Source organism: Acomys russatus, chromosome 10, assembly GCF_903995435.1.
Source record: "Acomys russatus chromosome 10, mAcoRus1.1, whole genome shotgun sequence".
NCBI lineage: Eukaryota > Metazoa > Chordata > Mammalia > Rodentia > Muridae > Acomys > Acomys russatus.
In genome coordinates this window covers 50,488,061-50,504,523 of record NC_067146.1, presented here as the reverse complement: position 1 = coordinate 50,504,523, position 16,463 = coordinate 50,488,061, and the positions used below count along the sequence as shown (strand labels likewise).

General features: G+C 43.5%; 1 protein-coding gene across 1 annotated transcript in view; it reads left to right on the top strand.

Annotated features, from left to right (window-relative positions):
• The window catches only part of Reln (reelin), a 448,260-nt gene extending 432,101 nt beyond the window's left edge, over nucleotides 1-16,159 (top strand). Inside the window, exons 60-64 of the mRNA XM_051152119.1 lie at nucleotides 589-746; nucleotides 3,505-3,724; nucleotides 5,705-5,902; nucleotides 6,509-6,607; nucleotides 15,176-16,159. Of these exons, the coding sequence (XP_051008076.1) occupies nucleotides 589-746; nucleotides 3,505-3,724; nucleotides 5,705-5,902; nucleotides 6,509-6,607; nucleotides 15,176-15,272 (772 nt within the window). The 3' untranslated portion in view covers nucleotides 15,273-16,159. The remainder of the gene's footprint in view (nucleotides 1-588; nucleotides 747-3,504; nucleotides 3,725-5,704; nucleotides 5,903-6,508; nucleotides 6,608-15,175) is intronic.
• The last annotated feature ends 304 nt before the right edge of the window (nucleotides 16,160-16,463 follow it).

The following is a 16,463-nucleotide window of genomic DNA, read 5'->3' as shown; positions in this document are numbered from 1 at the left end:
CATATACATACACACACACACACACACACACACACACACACACACACACACACATATGGACATACAATTACTGTAGAATAGACTAGGAAATTCTCACAAAAATTGAATAGAAGAGCCAGGTGTGGTGGCACACGCCTTTAATCCCACCACTCAGGAGGCAAAGGTAAGTGGATCTCTGTGAGTTCAAGGCCAGCCTGGTCTACAAAGTAAGTCCAGAACAGCCATGGCTACACAGAGAAACTCTGTCTAGAAAAACTTAAAGAAAAAAAACTGAAGGAACAACACTGGAGATCGACCTCTGGCTTCTACACACATTGCATACAAACACACACATGCATGTTCACTAGCATATGTGTGCGCATGCATATACATAGCAAGAGAAGAGAAAATCTTAAGAGAAGATACAGCTTTCAGGAAGGCATGTACAGGCACACACCCCAATTCTGGAAGATGAGTCAACTCTACATTTGGGGTGCTTTGAGTAGAAATGTGAGGTCTCTCCTCAGATCCCCACTCCCACAGGCAGAGGCCACACAGAGGAAAGTCATCGCCCGTTGACGGTCTTTTTTTCCTCCCTGGTTCTCCCAGTGCCACACAGTTCCGCTGGATCCAGAAAGGAGAAGAAACGGAGAAGCAAAGCTGGGCCATCGACCACGTGTACATTGGCGAGGCTTGTCCCAAGCTGTGCAGCGGGCATGGCTACTGCACCACGGGGGCCGTCTGCATCTGTGATGAAAGCTTCCAAGGTCTGAACCTGGGCTCTCTGGGCCCTTACCTTACATACAGGACAACACACCAGGAAATGGGTGGACAACACAGCCCGTGGCCACTCAATTATCTCTGGAAAGAATTCTCAAATGGTCGGGGGCTATGTTCCTGAAAGCCTTTCTAAATTTTTTTTTTTTTAAGTTGGTCTACAAAACACTGGCTCTCATTATGATATTTACATGCATGGCCTCCTTCCTCCCTTTTCTGCTTCCTGAAATTCATTTTTTAAAGTAGACTGAGGAGTTGGTAGGGTGTCTCAGTCAGTAAAGCACTTGGCTCGCCAGCTCAAGAACCTGAGTTCAATCCCCAAACTCCCATAAAAAGCCAGGTTTGGTGCTACACATTTGTGACATAAGCACTGGAGAGACAGACAGAGGATCCTTGGGGCTGGCTTGGCCCCTATACTAGACTAATTGATGAGCCCCAGTCAGTTAGAAACTATCTCAAACATTCAAACCATGTCAAACATTCCTGACCTTGACATCTGATGTTGTCCCCTAGCCACTACATGCATGCTTACTTGTGCATGCACACCCATATACCACATACACACTGACATGTGCATGCACACCCATGCACCTGCATGGACACATATACTCAAAGATGCCTCACATACATGCACAAAAAAGACTGAAACCAACATGATAATTCCGTACATAATGATTTACATTTGTAAGTGAGTGAGTCAGGACAAATCCACACAGCATATCCCGCAGTGCCTTATGCCCCTTGTCTTTCACCTTAGCTTCCTGTCCCAGGCACACCCAACACTCCATTCCCTCCTCATCTTCAGTGTCTGTCTGACTCACCAACCTGCATGCAGCTTTCATCCTTCCCACAGTTGTAGCTGATAAGCCGAGGGTTCTGCTTCCCTGGTCACTGTCACTCAGGGGGAAAAACAAACTCCATCACATGACCAAATTACTGTCTGTTGCTTGGGCTTCTAGAGGCTGAATGTCTGGGACAGAGTGTCTGGTCAGCCTCTCACATGACAGGAAACTGCCTGCCAGGCCTGCTTTCCTTTCATCCAGACTTTCCAACAGGTGTCAACCTCCGCCATCACATACTTTTTTTTTTTTTTTTTTTGGTTTTTCAAGACAGGGTTTCTCTGTGTAGCCTTGGCTGGACTCACTTTGTAGAACAGGCTGACCTCAAACTCACAGCGATCTGCCTGCCTCTGCCTCCTGAGTGCTGGGATTAAAGGCGTGCACCACCATGCCTGGCTCCACCATCGCATACTTAACCATTACATCCTCATAGCTTAATAATTGCTTACAGCAAAGCTGAGAAGCCTTCGAACTTCACGCTGCCTTGATCCTATTGTGCATAGACTATACCGGTTCTGTAGAGTCGGCCCTTTAAGTTATGTGTGGGGAAGGTGACCACTCCCCCTCGATAAGTAAGGAAACAGCAACTCAGAGGTTAACTGATTTGTCCTAAGTCACAGAGCTGGCGGAGGTGACCACGTCCTGAATTTGTCTTCCCGATCAACTTCGCCAGTTCTCACAGCTGAGGGATTTATCTGAAGAAGATAAGAAGTATACAACTCCCCCTCCCCCCAAGAACACAGTGTCAAAACATACATATTTGAAATCCACACCGAGATCCATTTAGATCCTTTGGCTGGTGCTATTTCTTTGCCTCCAGATGAAATGGATGATAAATGTAGACACTGCGCATCTCTGATGTTGAAAATTACTTACCCTCCCCGACCCCGCTATCACTGCTGCTGAGACCAGCTGAGGCTGCCTAAGTACTAGCTGAAGAATTTTAACTTTGAGCAAGTTACTGGATCAGATGTCTCAGGAGACTAGCTGTCTGGGATTTTCCCTGTTCCCTGATCCAGCATGAAGCAGGGCCTTTTGAGGTTGAACGATTGTGGGCATTTTGAAAACATGTACAGCCAGGCATTGGCGCACGCCTTTAATCCCAGCACTCAGGAGGCAGAGGCAGATGGATCTCTGTGAGTTCAAGGCCAGCCTGGTCTACAAAGTGAGTCCAGGACAACCAGGGCTACACAGAGAAACCTTGTCTCAAAAACTTCAAAACCAAACCAAAACAAAACAAAAAACAAAAAGGAAAAGAAAGCATGTACAGTTCCAATCCAGGAGAAATGTAAGTATGCACACATTCACTAGTTTAGTGTCTTATACACCAGTCTCACCTTCACGGCTCCTGGGAGACATTCCCAGTTTATTTATTACTCATTTATTTATTCCAGCATCGTTGCTGAATATCGAAAAGAAAACCAAGTGTAGTGCTAGTGCTGGAATCCAACAAGGAACTAGACACAGATTCTGCACTCAGGACTCATCGGGTAGAGAGCCGGATGGAGAAAAAGAGCAGAGCATAGCTAGCTTCTGCAAAGTCATGCTGGGGAAAAAGGAATTAGATTGGCCTCCTATGCCAGGGAGAGAGCTCCCTGCTGAGACCCTTCACTGGTAAACACTCAGGCCTGGGCAGATGCTGTTTAAACGATCGATTAGCACAAGCAGTAAGTACCTTCACACGCACGTACTTAAGCATTGACTCTAAAGTAATGAGATTTTTCTCAACATAAGCCAATAATTACCCAACTACGAGAGGAGCAGTTTCTTCTGGGAGTTGGTCTGTCTAGTACTTTGCTGTTCTCTCATAAGAACGGCTCAAGCCTGCAGTTGAATATTGTCCTTACCCTTGGAGGATGACATCTACTCCAGCTGAGCCCCATCTCTGTGGTTGTTCTTCTCCCCACAGGCGATGACTGCTCTGTTTTCAGTCACGATCTTCCTAGTTACATTAAAGATAATTTTGAATCAGCCAGAGTCACTGAAGCCAACTGGGAAACGATCCAGGGTGGTGTCATCGGAAGTGGCTGTGGGCAGCTGGCACCCTATGCCCACGGAGACTCGCTCTACTTTAATGGCTGCCAGATAAGGCAAGCTGCCACCAAACCACTGGATCTCACTCGAGCAAGGTAAGCAAACGCTTAACCGTATTCAAGACTCAGAGTGGATCACAAGCCCGGATCTGATCATCGTTAACTCCATGCAGCAAAGTCCACTAAGCAAGGGAGCCTGGATATCAAAGAATGATCCTGTGTTTTAACAACTCAGAACTATCGTGTAAAATTGTCATAGGACGTCTTTGTTGTTTCTTCTGATACATAGGAGCTACATAGATAACTTAATGTCCACCTCAGCAAAGTATGTAAATATGGAAATTTGCATAAATGCAAAGATAAACCTATGTTTAGCATCTGTAAAGTTCAGTAAATAGAAATAAGGGACGATGAGATCTTTAATTATTCACTTGAATAGGAGCTGGATATTTATTAATGCAGAATACAGTGAGCAGAAGCTGTATATTATGTACAGTATACAAGTGATAAAGGGGGAAACCCTAGCAGGATTGAATCCCCCCCCACCCCCCGTTTTCCCTCCTCAGCCATTCTGCCAGAGTATAGGTAAAGAGTTCAAGGTTTAACGGACCCCCAGGCCCTGGACTAGAAGGTGGCAAGAGTTCAGGAATCAGCTGGGTATCTGAGGGCCAGAGGTATAGTAATGAACGTGGTGGTTAACCTGGAGCCTTTTCTTTGGAAGACATTAGTATTTTCTGAGGCCAAAACAGAGTTTTGTGGGTCTCAGTGTGATAAACGGTAAAAATGTGATAAAAGTGACTGCCATATGGGGACCATGAAAACACTAAAACTGCGCCCATCCCTTTCTCATTCTTCTACCAAAAAGATATAATTAATCTAGAGACAGACTTCCTCAGTCTCTGTGTACAGATGCAACTAGTCAGTGAACAGTTGCACACCATGGTATATTAATCATACACACTCTTTCTTTATTCTAAACGTGAACCCTCTGTTAGTCACGGGGATATGTGACTGTTTAAAATCCATGTCTTCATGGGTGAAGAGCCGGCTCCTTGGGTGATGAGTCTGCCATGCAAGCATGAAAAGCTGTTTACATACCCAGAACCCACATAAAAAGCCAGGTGTGGGGGTACAACTGTAATCCCAGCCATAGAGAGATAGAGACAAAAAGGATGCCTTGCTAGACAGCCAGTCTAAGTGAATCAGTAAGTCCTGGATTCAGTGAGAATATGGTGGAAAAGCTCCTGAAGACAGCCGACCTTGACCTCTGGCCTCCACACGCATATATGCACATGCACTTCCCTCATACAGATGCATACAAACACACACACACCACGCATGCACATACACACAGGCACACAGAGAACTGTGTCTGTGAAGGATAAGGACGTCTATGAGATGTGACGAGGCATCCAACGGAAGAACGGCTGTGAGCCTGAGCCTGTATGCTCTGCCCCCTCCCATCTCCAGAAACCCTTCCCTAAAATCAACATGATGATTTGCCTTTGTCCAGGTGCCGTTCAGCTTGGAGCTATTTGTAAAAAGTATACAGTACACACATCATGACTGTGTGCCATGTCCTCAGTTACTTGGCCGATGTTACTGTTTAGGGAACAAAAGCTATTTGGGAGGGAGTATTCTAAACGGATTGCCAGCATCATGAATAAAAGGGACACATCTTTGAAAGCTGGAGAGATGCTTATTCATACCTGGTTTCACTATACAGGCACCCCTTAGTAAACAGGGCGGGGGACTGGTTCCAGGGTCCCCTGTGGATGCTCAAGTCCCCCCTGCTGTAGTACTTGCACTCAGCCGCCTATGTCCTGAGTGCTTTAGATGCTCTTGCAGGGACCAGCTGGATAGGTGATACTCTGTCTCATTTGAGGAACAACAAAGTAGGTAAAGACTGCTCATTCAGTAACAGGGTTTCTCTCAGAGTAGCCTCAGATGTGGAACCTGCAGAAGAGACCCATCTGCACTATGAACTCAGGAATTATGGACTTTAGGGAACTTCCTCCTCTTTTAATGTCTCTCGGCTTTTATCCAAAGTTGATTTCCCTGTTTGTCTATTTTCAGCAAAATTATGTTTGTCTTGCAAATTGGAAGCACGGCCCAGACAGAAAGTTGCAACAGTGACCTCAGTGGCCCCCACGCTGTGGACAAGGCAGTGCTGCTGCAGTACAGCGTCAACAACGGCATCACCTGGCACGTCATCGCTCAGCACCAACCGAAGGACTTCACACAAGCTCAGAGGGTGTCTTACAACGTCCCACTGTGAGTGGCCTGAAGGGAAATGTGTATTCTCCTGCCCACTCCTGCGAGGCCCTGAGTGTGACATGGAACCTGGGCAGTTGCAGAGTTGAGAAAGCCCTGATTGCCAGCACTGTATTGTTGGTTTCCTGTAGGTCCAGAGGCACATAAGTAATCAAGGCAGAAGAAGGGCAGGAGGGAGGGAGTAGGGAACTAGACACAAGGAGGTTGTGCTTATTTCTCTTTCTTTAGAAAACAGCAGCCTTGAGTTTCTGCTTGGAGCAGTCCTTTGGGAGTCTGGAGAAGAGGCAGCTGTGTCACCTTTGCTCAGCCTAGTTCTCCCAGCTTCTAGCACAGGGCCTCTCTCAGAAAGTATTTCATGTCTGTTAATAAACCTGTCACTTCCTTCCAGGGAAGGAAGAAAGATAGACAACTATTGCTAGCCTTTTAAGTTGCCAATTTCATACTGCCCTGAAGGGTACGAGGCACTGAGCAAATCCGGATTCCATGTGCAACGTTTTCTTGACTCGGGTTAGCCTGTCTAAGCATCTGAAATCTGAAGATCATCTGCTAGTAGAAAGGCCTGTGTCCTAGACATTCAACCTCTGTGTCCTTCTGTTTGTAACCCAGGGAAGCACGCATGAAAGGAGTCTTACTGCGCTGGTGGCAACCACGCCACAATGGGACAGGTCATGACCAATGGGCCCTGGACCATGTGGAGGTCGTCCTGTGAGTATCTGCCGCTTAGCGTCCCTGTGTCCGTTGCAGGAGGGTTTCAGGCTCCTCTGACCACTGAGTAAGAAGTAGACCTGACGAGAAGGTCCCCACAGGGCCGCTGTGGCCGACGCTCTCCAGCTACCTCAGGCTATAGTTCAAGTCAATAGTGAAGTGTAACAAAGGCCTGAATGTAGTTTAGCGGGCTTCCAGAAGCTTTGATAAGTAAAAATGCCTACGTAAGGATCGGCAGGATTGATCAAATTCAACAAAACAGAAGTCTCTGGGTAAATGGGAAATGATGTCTTATGCTTGATCTGAGTTGCCTTACAAAATAGAATCACCTCCTAAAAGAATGACCTGCACTGACCTATGTGCAGAGTGTTAACAGTAGATGAGCCCCTGGTTAAGGCCTCTGTCAGCCCCAGAGGCACTCCACATTTGGCTGTAACTAGAGCAGGGTGTCCACCCCACCCCCACCCCCACCCCATCCCTGCCCCTGCCCCTGCCCCCCTTTCGTTTGTCCCAAGTAAAAGCGCTGTCACCACTCTCCTCTGGCTGGGTTGGCTGTTCCCTTGCAAAGAGATGACTTGCTTTTTCTCTAACAATCTAGTTCCTGTAAAACTGGAATGCTTATGTCTCGGCGGGTTCGAACTGGTGGCTCCAAGTTGTTGTCAAGGAGAGGCGAATCTTCTCGGTAGATAGGTTCAACTGTTCATTCTTGTTTCCCAGACCCAAAATGAAATCAGTCGTGTGACTGATTTCAGTCATTTTGAAAGCAAATTTCTGTCATTAACTGGTGGGGAAACTACCAGATTTGTTTTCTTTCTATCATGGCCATGGGCTGAATTCTGCAGTCTTGAGCTAGCCCTTGTCCTAGCTGTCACTGAGGCACCTGCTTGCATGGCATCCATATCAACCCCGATTCCAAGAGCAACCCGGTCCCCGGTCCCCACACAAGCCCCCACTGTGCGCTCTGCTGCTTTTGGACCACTTGCTGGGCTCTGCCTCCACAAGACAAAAATCTAAGTTTAAAGGAACAGTCAGACCCATGAATCTGAACATGAGGCTGGTGTTTTACTTAGCTGTTGGTTCCTTCCAACTATGTTATTCCAAAAGAGTAGAATAACTTGGGCTTTTAAAGACTGCAAACAGACAACTATACATACGTATACAGTGAGGACAAAGAGGAACGTCCAATTTGAAGAAAATCCAACCCCAGAGCCAGAGTGCCCTGACCCTGCCCTTTGAGAGACCCTCTGATTGAAGCTCAGAATCCCTGAGGAAGTTCCTTCCTCTGAAGGGCTTGCCTCATCAGCACTAGGAGCTGAGCATCGGTTCTAAGAGCACCTCGGGTGCTTCTTGTGAACTGACTCAGGATGAGCAATCACATCTTCTTTCAAGCCCTCCGCCAGGACAACTTGCATAAATAAGGCATTGCCACGCCTCTGGAAACCTCAAAACTTGCCCACTCTCAACAGAAGGCAGAATGCTAATTCTGTCCCTGATGGAGGCAAGAATTCTTAGCATCTCATTCATTTGAATAAATACTTTCCACTCACACCCAGACAAGCTGCTGCTGTCATCTGGAATATTCTGTTGGTGTAATGTAAGCCCTTCAACAACCAGAAAACAGACCTCAGTTCCCTGTTGACCTGCTGCCTCAGAGGCGCTCAAAGTTCCATCAGGGAGCCCTTCCTGCCTGACCCCGAGGATCCCCTGGAATACCTGGTGTTGGTATTAATTTTTGTAAGCAACTACCAGCATCATGATATTGTCATAAGACTCAAAACTTATTACATCCTGGAACTATAATAAGACTTCATTTTTTTTTTTTACTCAATCTCCAGAGTTTTAAGACTTTAAAGAATTTGTCACTTGCCAGGCACTTCTGTTCTGAGCCTGTATCATAATCTCAGAGCTTCAGGACACTGAGCCTTTTCTCACAGGGAGCACACCAGCACTCATGTGGGCGTGGCATAACCTGTTTTACTCCAAGACATCTTTCAGTGAATCAGTCTGAAACTGTCTTTACATCTACACTGTATATCTTAAGTGCACATAATTTTACAAACAACTGATATCTCTTTAGCGATATCTCAAAGTTTGCTAAAATTATAGAAGTACCTTATTTCCCTTGTTTTAGAAAAAGTATACACTTCACAGAGCTCAATTCAATAAATGATTTTTAATATATATGGCCCCAAATAATTCCATTTAAGAACTATGTATTTGCTATTTTGCTATAATATATGTGTTACCATAACATTTAAAAATATTTCCTTTTTGTAAGAATTGCAAAAGCTTTAAGACAGTCATTATTATGCACTTGGATCTTTGTAATATAGTTTATTCATTTGATAAGTATATGATAGAAAGTTCCAGATAACTCAGGAAAACAAACTGTAAAAACCCTGTCGTCCTTCAGTTCTGCAAGATGCACAGAATCTGGCGGGGGCCTATGTTAGTTCATAAACACTACAAATTGTGCTCTGGAAAATATATATGTTTAAGAAGTAGAGTAGAATGTGATCTTAAAGGCCCTACTATTTTCTTACATAGCTTCCCATCCCTGTCGGAACCTTTAGCTGTCTGAACTAATGATGCTCGCCTCTCCACCACAGAAGAGGAAGAGAACCCTGAGCACACACATGGGGCACACAAATCCCACCTCCTTTAACACGCAGACAGCACAATTAGTGTGTTTTGGCAACATACATTTCAGTTAACTAACTTTTTGATGGTTTTGTCTCTTCCAAGCGACAGTTGCTTTAATCTAGCTTTAATATCACAGTTCCACTTTTGTGTATATGCACCAAGGGCACCTGCTAAAAACATCTAGACAGAAAGGCTGTGGCTATGCATAGTATCTTACACTGAGTAATGTCCGCACTGCCCATATTAACCAAGGACATAGGAGTCTCATGAGAACAAGTGCAGCACCTTTGGAAAATGTTTCAAGGTACAGGAGTCTTCCTAAATGGACATGACACATAATATGCTTTTAATGGCTTAAGTTTAAAAGACCCTACGTGGAAATATTTCAGCAGCATAAATAAAGAATGGCCAGCCCCAAATTATAAAGACAGAACCGCCCCCTTTAGCATTTGACAAGCAAAGTCCGTGCGCTGCTTTGAGAGTGTAGCACCCCCACACCACACGGAAGCCTGTGCGGTGGGGAGCCCCTGCTAATCTCTCTGCACTGAACTGGCAGGGCACTTTTTTTTTTCCCCCAGCCTCACTAGTTTACAACAAGACCTCATTCCATAAAGTCCGAATGATAATAGCGTAACACAATCGTTGCCGGTCAGGTGAAACCGGAGTCCTCTGAGCTCACTTGCCAGCACAGGCTATTTGTTTTTCAGTAACCGTTTATGAAGACACTTGGGCAGATCCCTCACAAGATCCATGCTGGGAGGGTGCTTCTTAGGGTAAAAGAGAATTTGCTGCCCTAACCCCCTTTTTGTTGGGCACTCACACTTCTAGCCTAAGAATCTCCCTCTGCATTCCATTCACACATCACATTTCCTGTGTGCGTGTCTCAGTCACAGCCTGTCATGTGTATAATCAATCGGGCCGATTTTTGCATGTGTACCTCGAAAGCAAATCACTCAGTAAAAAAGTTAGCCTTTGTGAACTGATTTAATAACAAGCAAATTGTTGCCACATCTATTGAAGACTGAAAGCTTAATATGTTGCTAACTTTGGCTTTAGCACATTTATCAGATTTTAATATAAGTTCCATCACGGCCATTCCCTGTTGCTGTTCATCATCAAGATACTGTCACATTTTTGGCACAAATGATTTATGGAGACGAGCATAGTATATCTGTTGCAAAGATGTTTTCCTTGATTAAATTTGACTTTTACTGACGTAGAATACTTGTCCATTTTTAAACCCCATTCCTTAATTTCATCGGGTATTAATAGTACCTAAAATACAAGTAATTAAAAGCTCAGCCAAAATTTACAGAAGATATTAAATTAATAAAATTTATAATTTATATGTAACATTTATGCCAAATGTAGTGTTATAGCTACATGTACCTTGACATATGGTTATGAGCAAATATTGCATGTTGCATTACATTAAAACATTAAGTATATCTCTATATTGGGTATAGAAGAATAAGAAATAACATGTTGAATTTTTATTTTCAAAAGAGATGAAAAGTCCTATATTGCGCCTAAACCTGATCAGACTTTTATGACTAATCACAGTGCTGCATGCGTTGAGAGGCATTTTTTAACTTGTGTTATATTTCATTATTTGCTGTCATTGGTTTTCCACTAGAGTAAGGTAAGTCATCCCCACTCATCGGGAGAACTGTTTTCTGTTCACTTTTCCAGTTTTACCAAAGGTAGCTGAGAACTTCTGTAGAGGGAAAATTTCCACAAAGGAAAATTTTCTGGGAAAGCCGTTGTAGATGAGCCTGGGATACATTGACAGAATATTCAACATCCGGTAAAGTTAGCCAAACAGAGAGAAGTCTGGGATACTGGATACAGCATCATAGGCTGGGGTGCGCTAATTGGCATTCCCTCATCGAGCACGAGTGCCTATTTCTGTATTAGACACCCTTGAAGCACTCACAGCTAATAAACTTCTTATGAGAACACGGAATTAGAAATGTCTGCGAAAGATCTCAGGACTAGCCAATGTCTTTCAATAGGTCCGTTGGGCGGGAGAATGCATGAAGATTACATTTGTTTTCATACTAATAAATGACCTACTATTGTAGCTCTGGTAAAAAGTTCAAAAGAATTACAAATTCCTCAAAGACCTCACAATACCAAGCTCTTCTGTGTAGAATCAGGGGTGCATTTTTAATACTATATGCCATCTAAGGTTTCAGACCCCTGCAACAATGGGAATTTCAGCCAGAATTTACAAGAATCCGCTGGTCACTCACCCTGCTTTCAATGGACTGCACCTGAAGAATTATTAAAAGGACCTGATTATGCTTCCAGTCAAAGTAGATTTGCATTTCCAGTGCTAGAATGTGTGTCTCAGGATGAGCATCACTACTTATATTGAATGTATAATAAAAGACACTTCCTCCAGCACTCAGGAAGCAGAGGCAGGAGGATCGCTGTGAGTTAGAGGCCAGCCTGATCTACAAAGCGAGTCCAGGACAGCCAAGGCTACACAGAGAAACCCTGTCTCAAAAAAAAAAAAAAAAAATGAAAAACCAGAACCAGATATCAGTTCCTCCTGTAGTTGCAATGAAAAATGAATCTCAAGAATTGGGCTGGAGAGATGGCTCAGTGGTTAAGAGCACTGGCTGCTCTTCCAGAGGACCCAGGTTCAAATCCCAACACTTGGCAGCTCATGATTGTCTGTAACTCCAGTTCCAGGGGATCTGACACCCTCACACAAACACAGATACAGGCAAAATACCAATGCATATAACATAAAAATAAGTCATTAAAAAAAAAAAAACTCACTCGCACCTACTATGCGTTATCTGTGGCAATACATCTGCATGCATCAAAAGCAGAAAATATGCTCCCCCCAAAAAAATAGACCAATACAAGATTTATAAAGGTCTTTAAACCTCCTATGATTAAAACTGCTCTAATACAGAGTCTTGTAAGTTGAACACTTCAGAAGACAGAGTAGAGCTACTTCGTACGCACACAGGATATTAAATGTGCCTAGAGCCAGACATCTTTCTGCTGTCATCACTCCCCATGGTGCTTGAACAGGCGTATGAACTGTAGAGAGCCACCCCATCAGCCTTCAGTGCGAGTGACTGGTTAGCTACGAGCATGCTTTCAAAGTGTGGCTGCTTAAGCACAACCACATAAACACGCAGATGCGCTTCATGTGCATATGAAGGTTCATAGGCTCCACAGACACGTGACATGAACCGACTCAAGTCAGCGTATCCACAGCCTGCTAGTGTTTTTCTTACACATAAAGATAGAAATTTTAAGGCATTGCTATTATAAAATAATGCCAGATAGAATTTGCTTTGAGACTATTAACAACTTCAGTTCAAGTTAAGTATGCCTATCCTCACGCGTACAAGGCCACTGTCACATCAGTCTAAGTTGCAATGAGATAACTAAGTATCACGTTTGTTTGGGTTTTTTTTTTTTTTAATGTAAAAATATTTAACCATTTTAAATTTTCTTTGAATACTTTGTCTTTGAACATGTCTTGATAGAATAATTTTACTGCTTTAACTCTGCAATTATTCCTTATAGTTAAAGACTAATGATTTACAGCAGGAACCCAATCAGTAAGTCAACAAAGGTTCAATCACATGCCTTGACCACCCACGGGGTCAAGCAGGCGGTGCAGTGCTGTGGCTGGGGGTGGAGAGTGCTGAGCGACAGGCCCGCATTATCAGCCGCTTACCTGTGGGGAGCCAGGATAGAAGCTACGCTTTCACCGGGCAGGAAATGAGTGCTATGAGAGCTCAAAACAGAAGGAAAAAAAAAAAAAAAGAAATCAGTGCTGAGGGGTTGCTGTGAGCACAAAAGCAAAGGTGATACTGGACCAAGTAGAAATTGAGGACATGGTACCAGAGTGTGGCCAATGATGCTGGCCAAGGCCTGCACAGGGGTGGACCAGAAGGACCTGTAAACAACAGGATTAATTAGGAGGAGGTCGTGTGATGCATGACATCACTAGCTTAGATGTTGCTATGGATAGTTTTCTAATAACACGAAGCCAACCTGTGAAAAGTCTCCTGAAAGTGGGTATAAATCTATTGTATGTGTGTGCACGAGGCCCGGCACACATGCACACAACCTTAGAGTTATCTTAGGTGTAAACTGTACATCTCATAGCATTTCAAAGTTTCTTTTCGGTAGAGAATAGAGATACGGAAGTTGGTTTAGGGACCGTCATGATAGTGCAGAGCACTCAAGGTAACCTCATATGCTGGCAGGAAGAAGACATCAAGAGCCAGTCCCAAGATGCAAGAAATAAAAATAACAATAGTTTCTCTAATACTTGAGCAGTTTGGTGCACTAGGTCACTGTCTACTTTCAAGACTCATCTTTATGTCAGCAGCAGTTACTACTCACAGCAGCTATAAGTATGGGATGCACTTCCTTCATCTTTCCCCGCTGACATCAAAACTGATCAACGTAGCATAAGATACATAGCACCATCACATACAAGCAGAGGGTTGGTGTGGAGGCTACTGGAAATCAAAACCTAACATTTTTTCCTCCAAAATGGCTTTAGTGAATATTCATTTTGGCTTTGCAGTTCCTAGTATCTCGATAATATAGAAACACTAAGTGGAAAGGTATCAGCATTTATCGGGGTCCCAGGACAGATGTAGCTGCTTCGGAGCTGTGTGTGTGTGTATTCCTCGAGATTCTTACGGCAAACCTATCCTAACAATTAGACGTCACTATGTAACGTTCTCTCAAAGTTTTCCACATTTTTATAGCTAAATATAGTGCCTAGACTATATTGTCGAAAAGCATCTCATTTTATGACTTGCTAGATGCTGATTGCTGATAAAAATTATCCTTTCCCTTTATCCTAACTCACGTTTATTTCATGTTGGCCTGGATGGTAGCAATCCCTTCTCTGACATCATCTCTCTGCATGTTTTTGAAACCACGTAGTCCAGAGACTTAAATCATTTGGAACATATTGATAGATCTATACTCAAAGCACAGACTGATGTCCCATTTAAATACATTGCCTTCATGTCAGTTTATGAAAATACAATTCTTACCTCAGTGATGTTATGGATCATGAAACTTTAAAAAAAAATAGGTGAGAGTTGGGGGGGGGGGCTTTCTCTCTATAATCTCAACTCTCTGGAGGCTGAGGGAGAAGAATGATAAATTTGAGGCCAACCTTGGCAGCAGAGCAAAACCCTGTCTGAAGTTTTGAAAGATCTAATTTTCATGCCAAACATTAGTAGTTGTCACTGAGACTGTTATTTAAGAGTCCCGATATCCACTTTCAGTATACGTATCAGCTTCACATGTAGTACGTGTAGGAATGTATTTAGCACATATGTGGTTATATGTTCAGTTATACTTCCTTAGTGTTTTTAGGGTCTCCTAAAAGCATGGCGCCTCTTCCACCAAGGTGTGATTACCAAATGCAACCCAGCTGCTTACTGAGACAGGCAGTGGAAGCCAACGTCTCTTACTCACCATGAGCCCTGAGAGTGAACAGCCCAGGCAGGTCTAGCTTATTCTGCTGACAAATCTCCTGTTTTTACTTTAGCTCTTTAAGCCTAAAATGCAAATGTTAACTAAAGCAACCAAGCCACTTTTGCTACTTGCTAAAGACATATGTAAATAAGGTGATGAGCGCAGTGCACACACCCCTGGGATGGAGTTGATAGGGAGATGTTTTCCGGTCCTGAAAAGGAAAGGGACTTCAGGGGCCAAAGGTGGTGAGGCAGGTGGCAGTCTTTAACTATTCTGTCCCTAGGTGGTGAAGTCAGTATGACTTCTGAACTCTGAATTTTTTCAAACACATAGTGGGCTACCTTGGGACCTTAGAATAGATCATACATCCAATGATAAGACTTACATGCTCTTTCTCCTGTCCCTCCCCGCCTGTACCCTTTCTTGTTATTTTTTTTTAAACAGCACTCGCAAACAAAATTACATGATGAATTTTTCACGGCAACATGGGCTCAGGCACTTCTACAGCAGAAGACGAAGGTCGCTTAGGCGACACCCATGAAGAACCCCAGTGTATTTTCCATCCAGCATTTGATGTGTTGCTTCTTAGTTTCTGAAACACCTCTCACTGCATCCAGCATCAGGAAACATATATGAAGGACTTGGCCAACAGGAACCCCTTCAAGACCGAGTGTCCACCACTTTCCCACACTGTGAAAACTAACAATGAGTGGCTTCTCAACCGTCTTCATGTCAGTGCGTCCGTGGAAATTGTGATCTGTTGTAATATCAGTTACAGTGGCAGTATTGAGAATAAGAAATAGTTTAACAGGAAAAAATTTAAGCACAAAAATGTTAATGATTTTATGTTTTTAACGGCATTTTAGCACAGTATTTAACACTCTTGGTCACCGAGCTATTTAAGTAGACTGTATTTCAGCTTTGTATCTTGTTTTAAATGATTAGGTTATCACTGTTCGTCCTTTATGTAGCCTCCTCTACAGCGTAACACATTGAAACTGTATCTACTTGCTATGTTGCAATATTTTGCTGCTGGACTCAGATCTACTTGTATTATGCAGAAAGTTAATTCAAATACCTATTCAAGATGACAGCTGTAAAGACACTGTTATCTCCTTTAATATGCTCTTTACCATATATGTTAATTTAGCATCATTTTGTGGGTAGGAAAAATGTTTGACCTTCAAATATTTTCTACTTAAAAACTGTGGTTGAGCACCCTATCTCCCTCCCATTACCTCGTCTAAAACAATTTTTTAAAAGTGTTCCATGGCTGATTTACTAACAGTAACTGCCATTTTGTGTCTGTGGTAACAAAGTGATTTGTAAACTGGTGGGTGTTTTTCTCATTGTGTTTTCTTCATGGGTTGTGTTCCCTGTGGGTAATAGTCATACCTTCTGATGGAGTTGAGCCAACACCAGCGAAGTATAATGGTCCTGCATCCTCCGACTCTTAGTGGAACAGAAGGTTGTGCTCTATGGTGAACCGTGCTAAAAGCCCATGCTTAAATAAAAATTATGTCCAAAATCCATCTGCAGCTCATTTGTGTCCGTTCCATTTTTACTTTGAGTGTAAGCAAGTTGTTTTGTTCCATCACTGGTAAGCGCAGTAAGGCCACGATTTCAACCGAACATGTGTCTGGTTCACGAGTGTGTGTGTGTGACCATGTGTGCATGTGTGAGACCAGATGTCACCAGTCAAGTGTCTGCCTCAAAATCTCCCCATCTTATA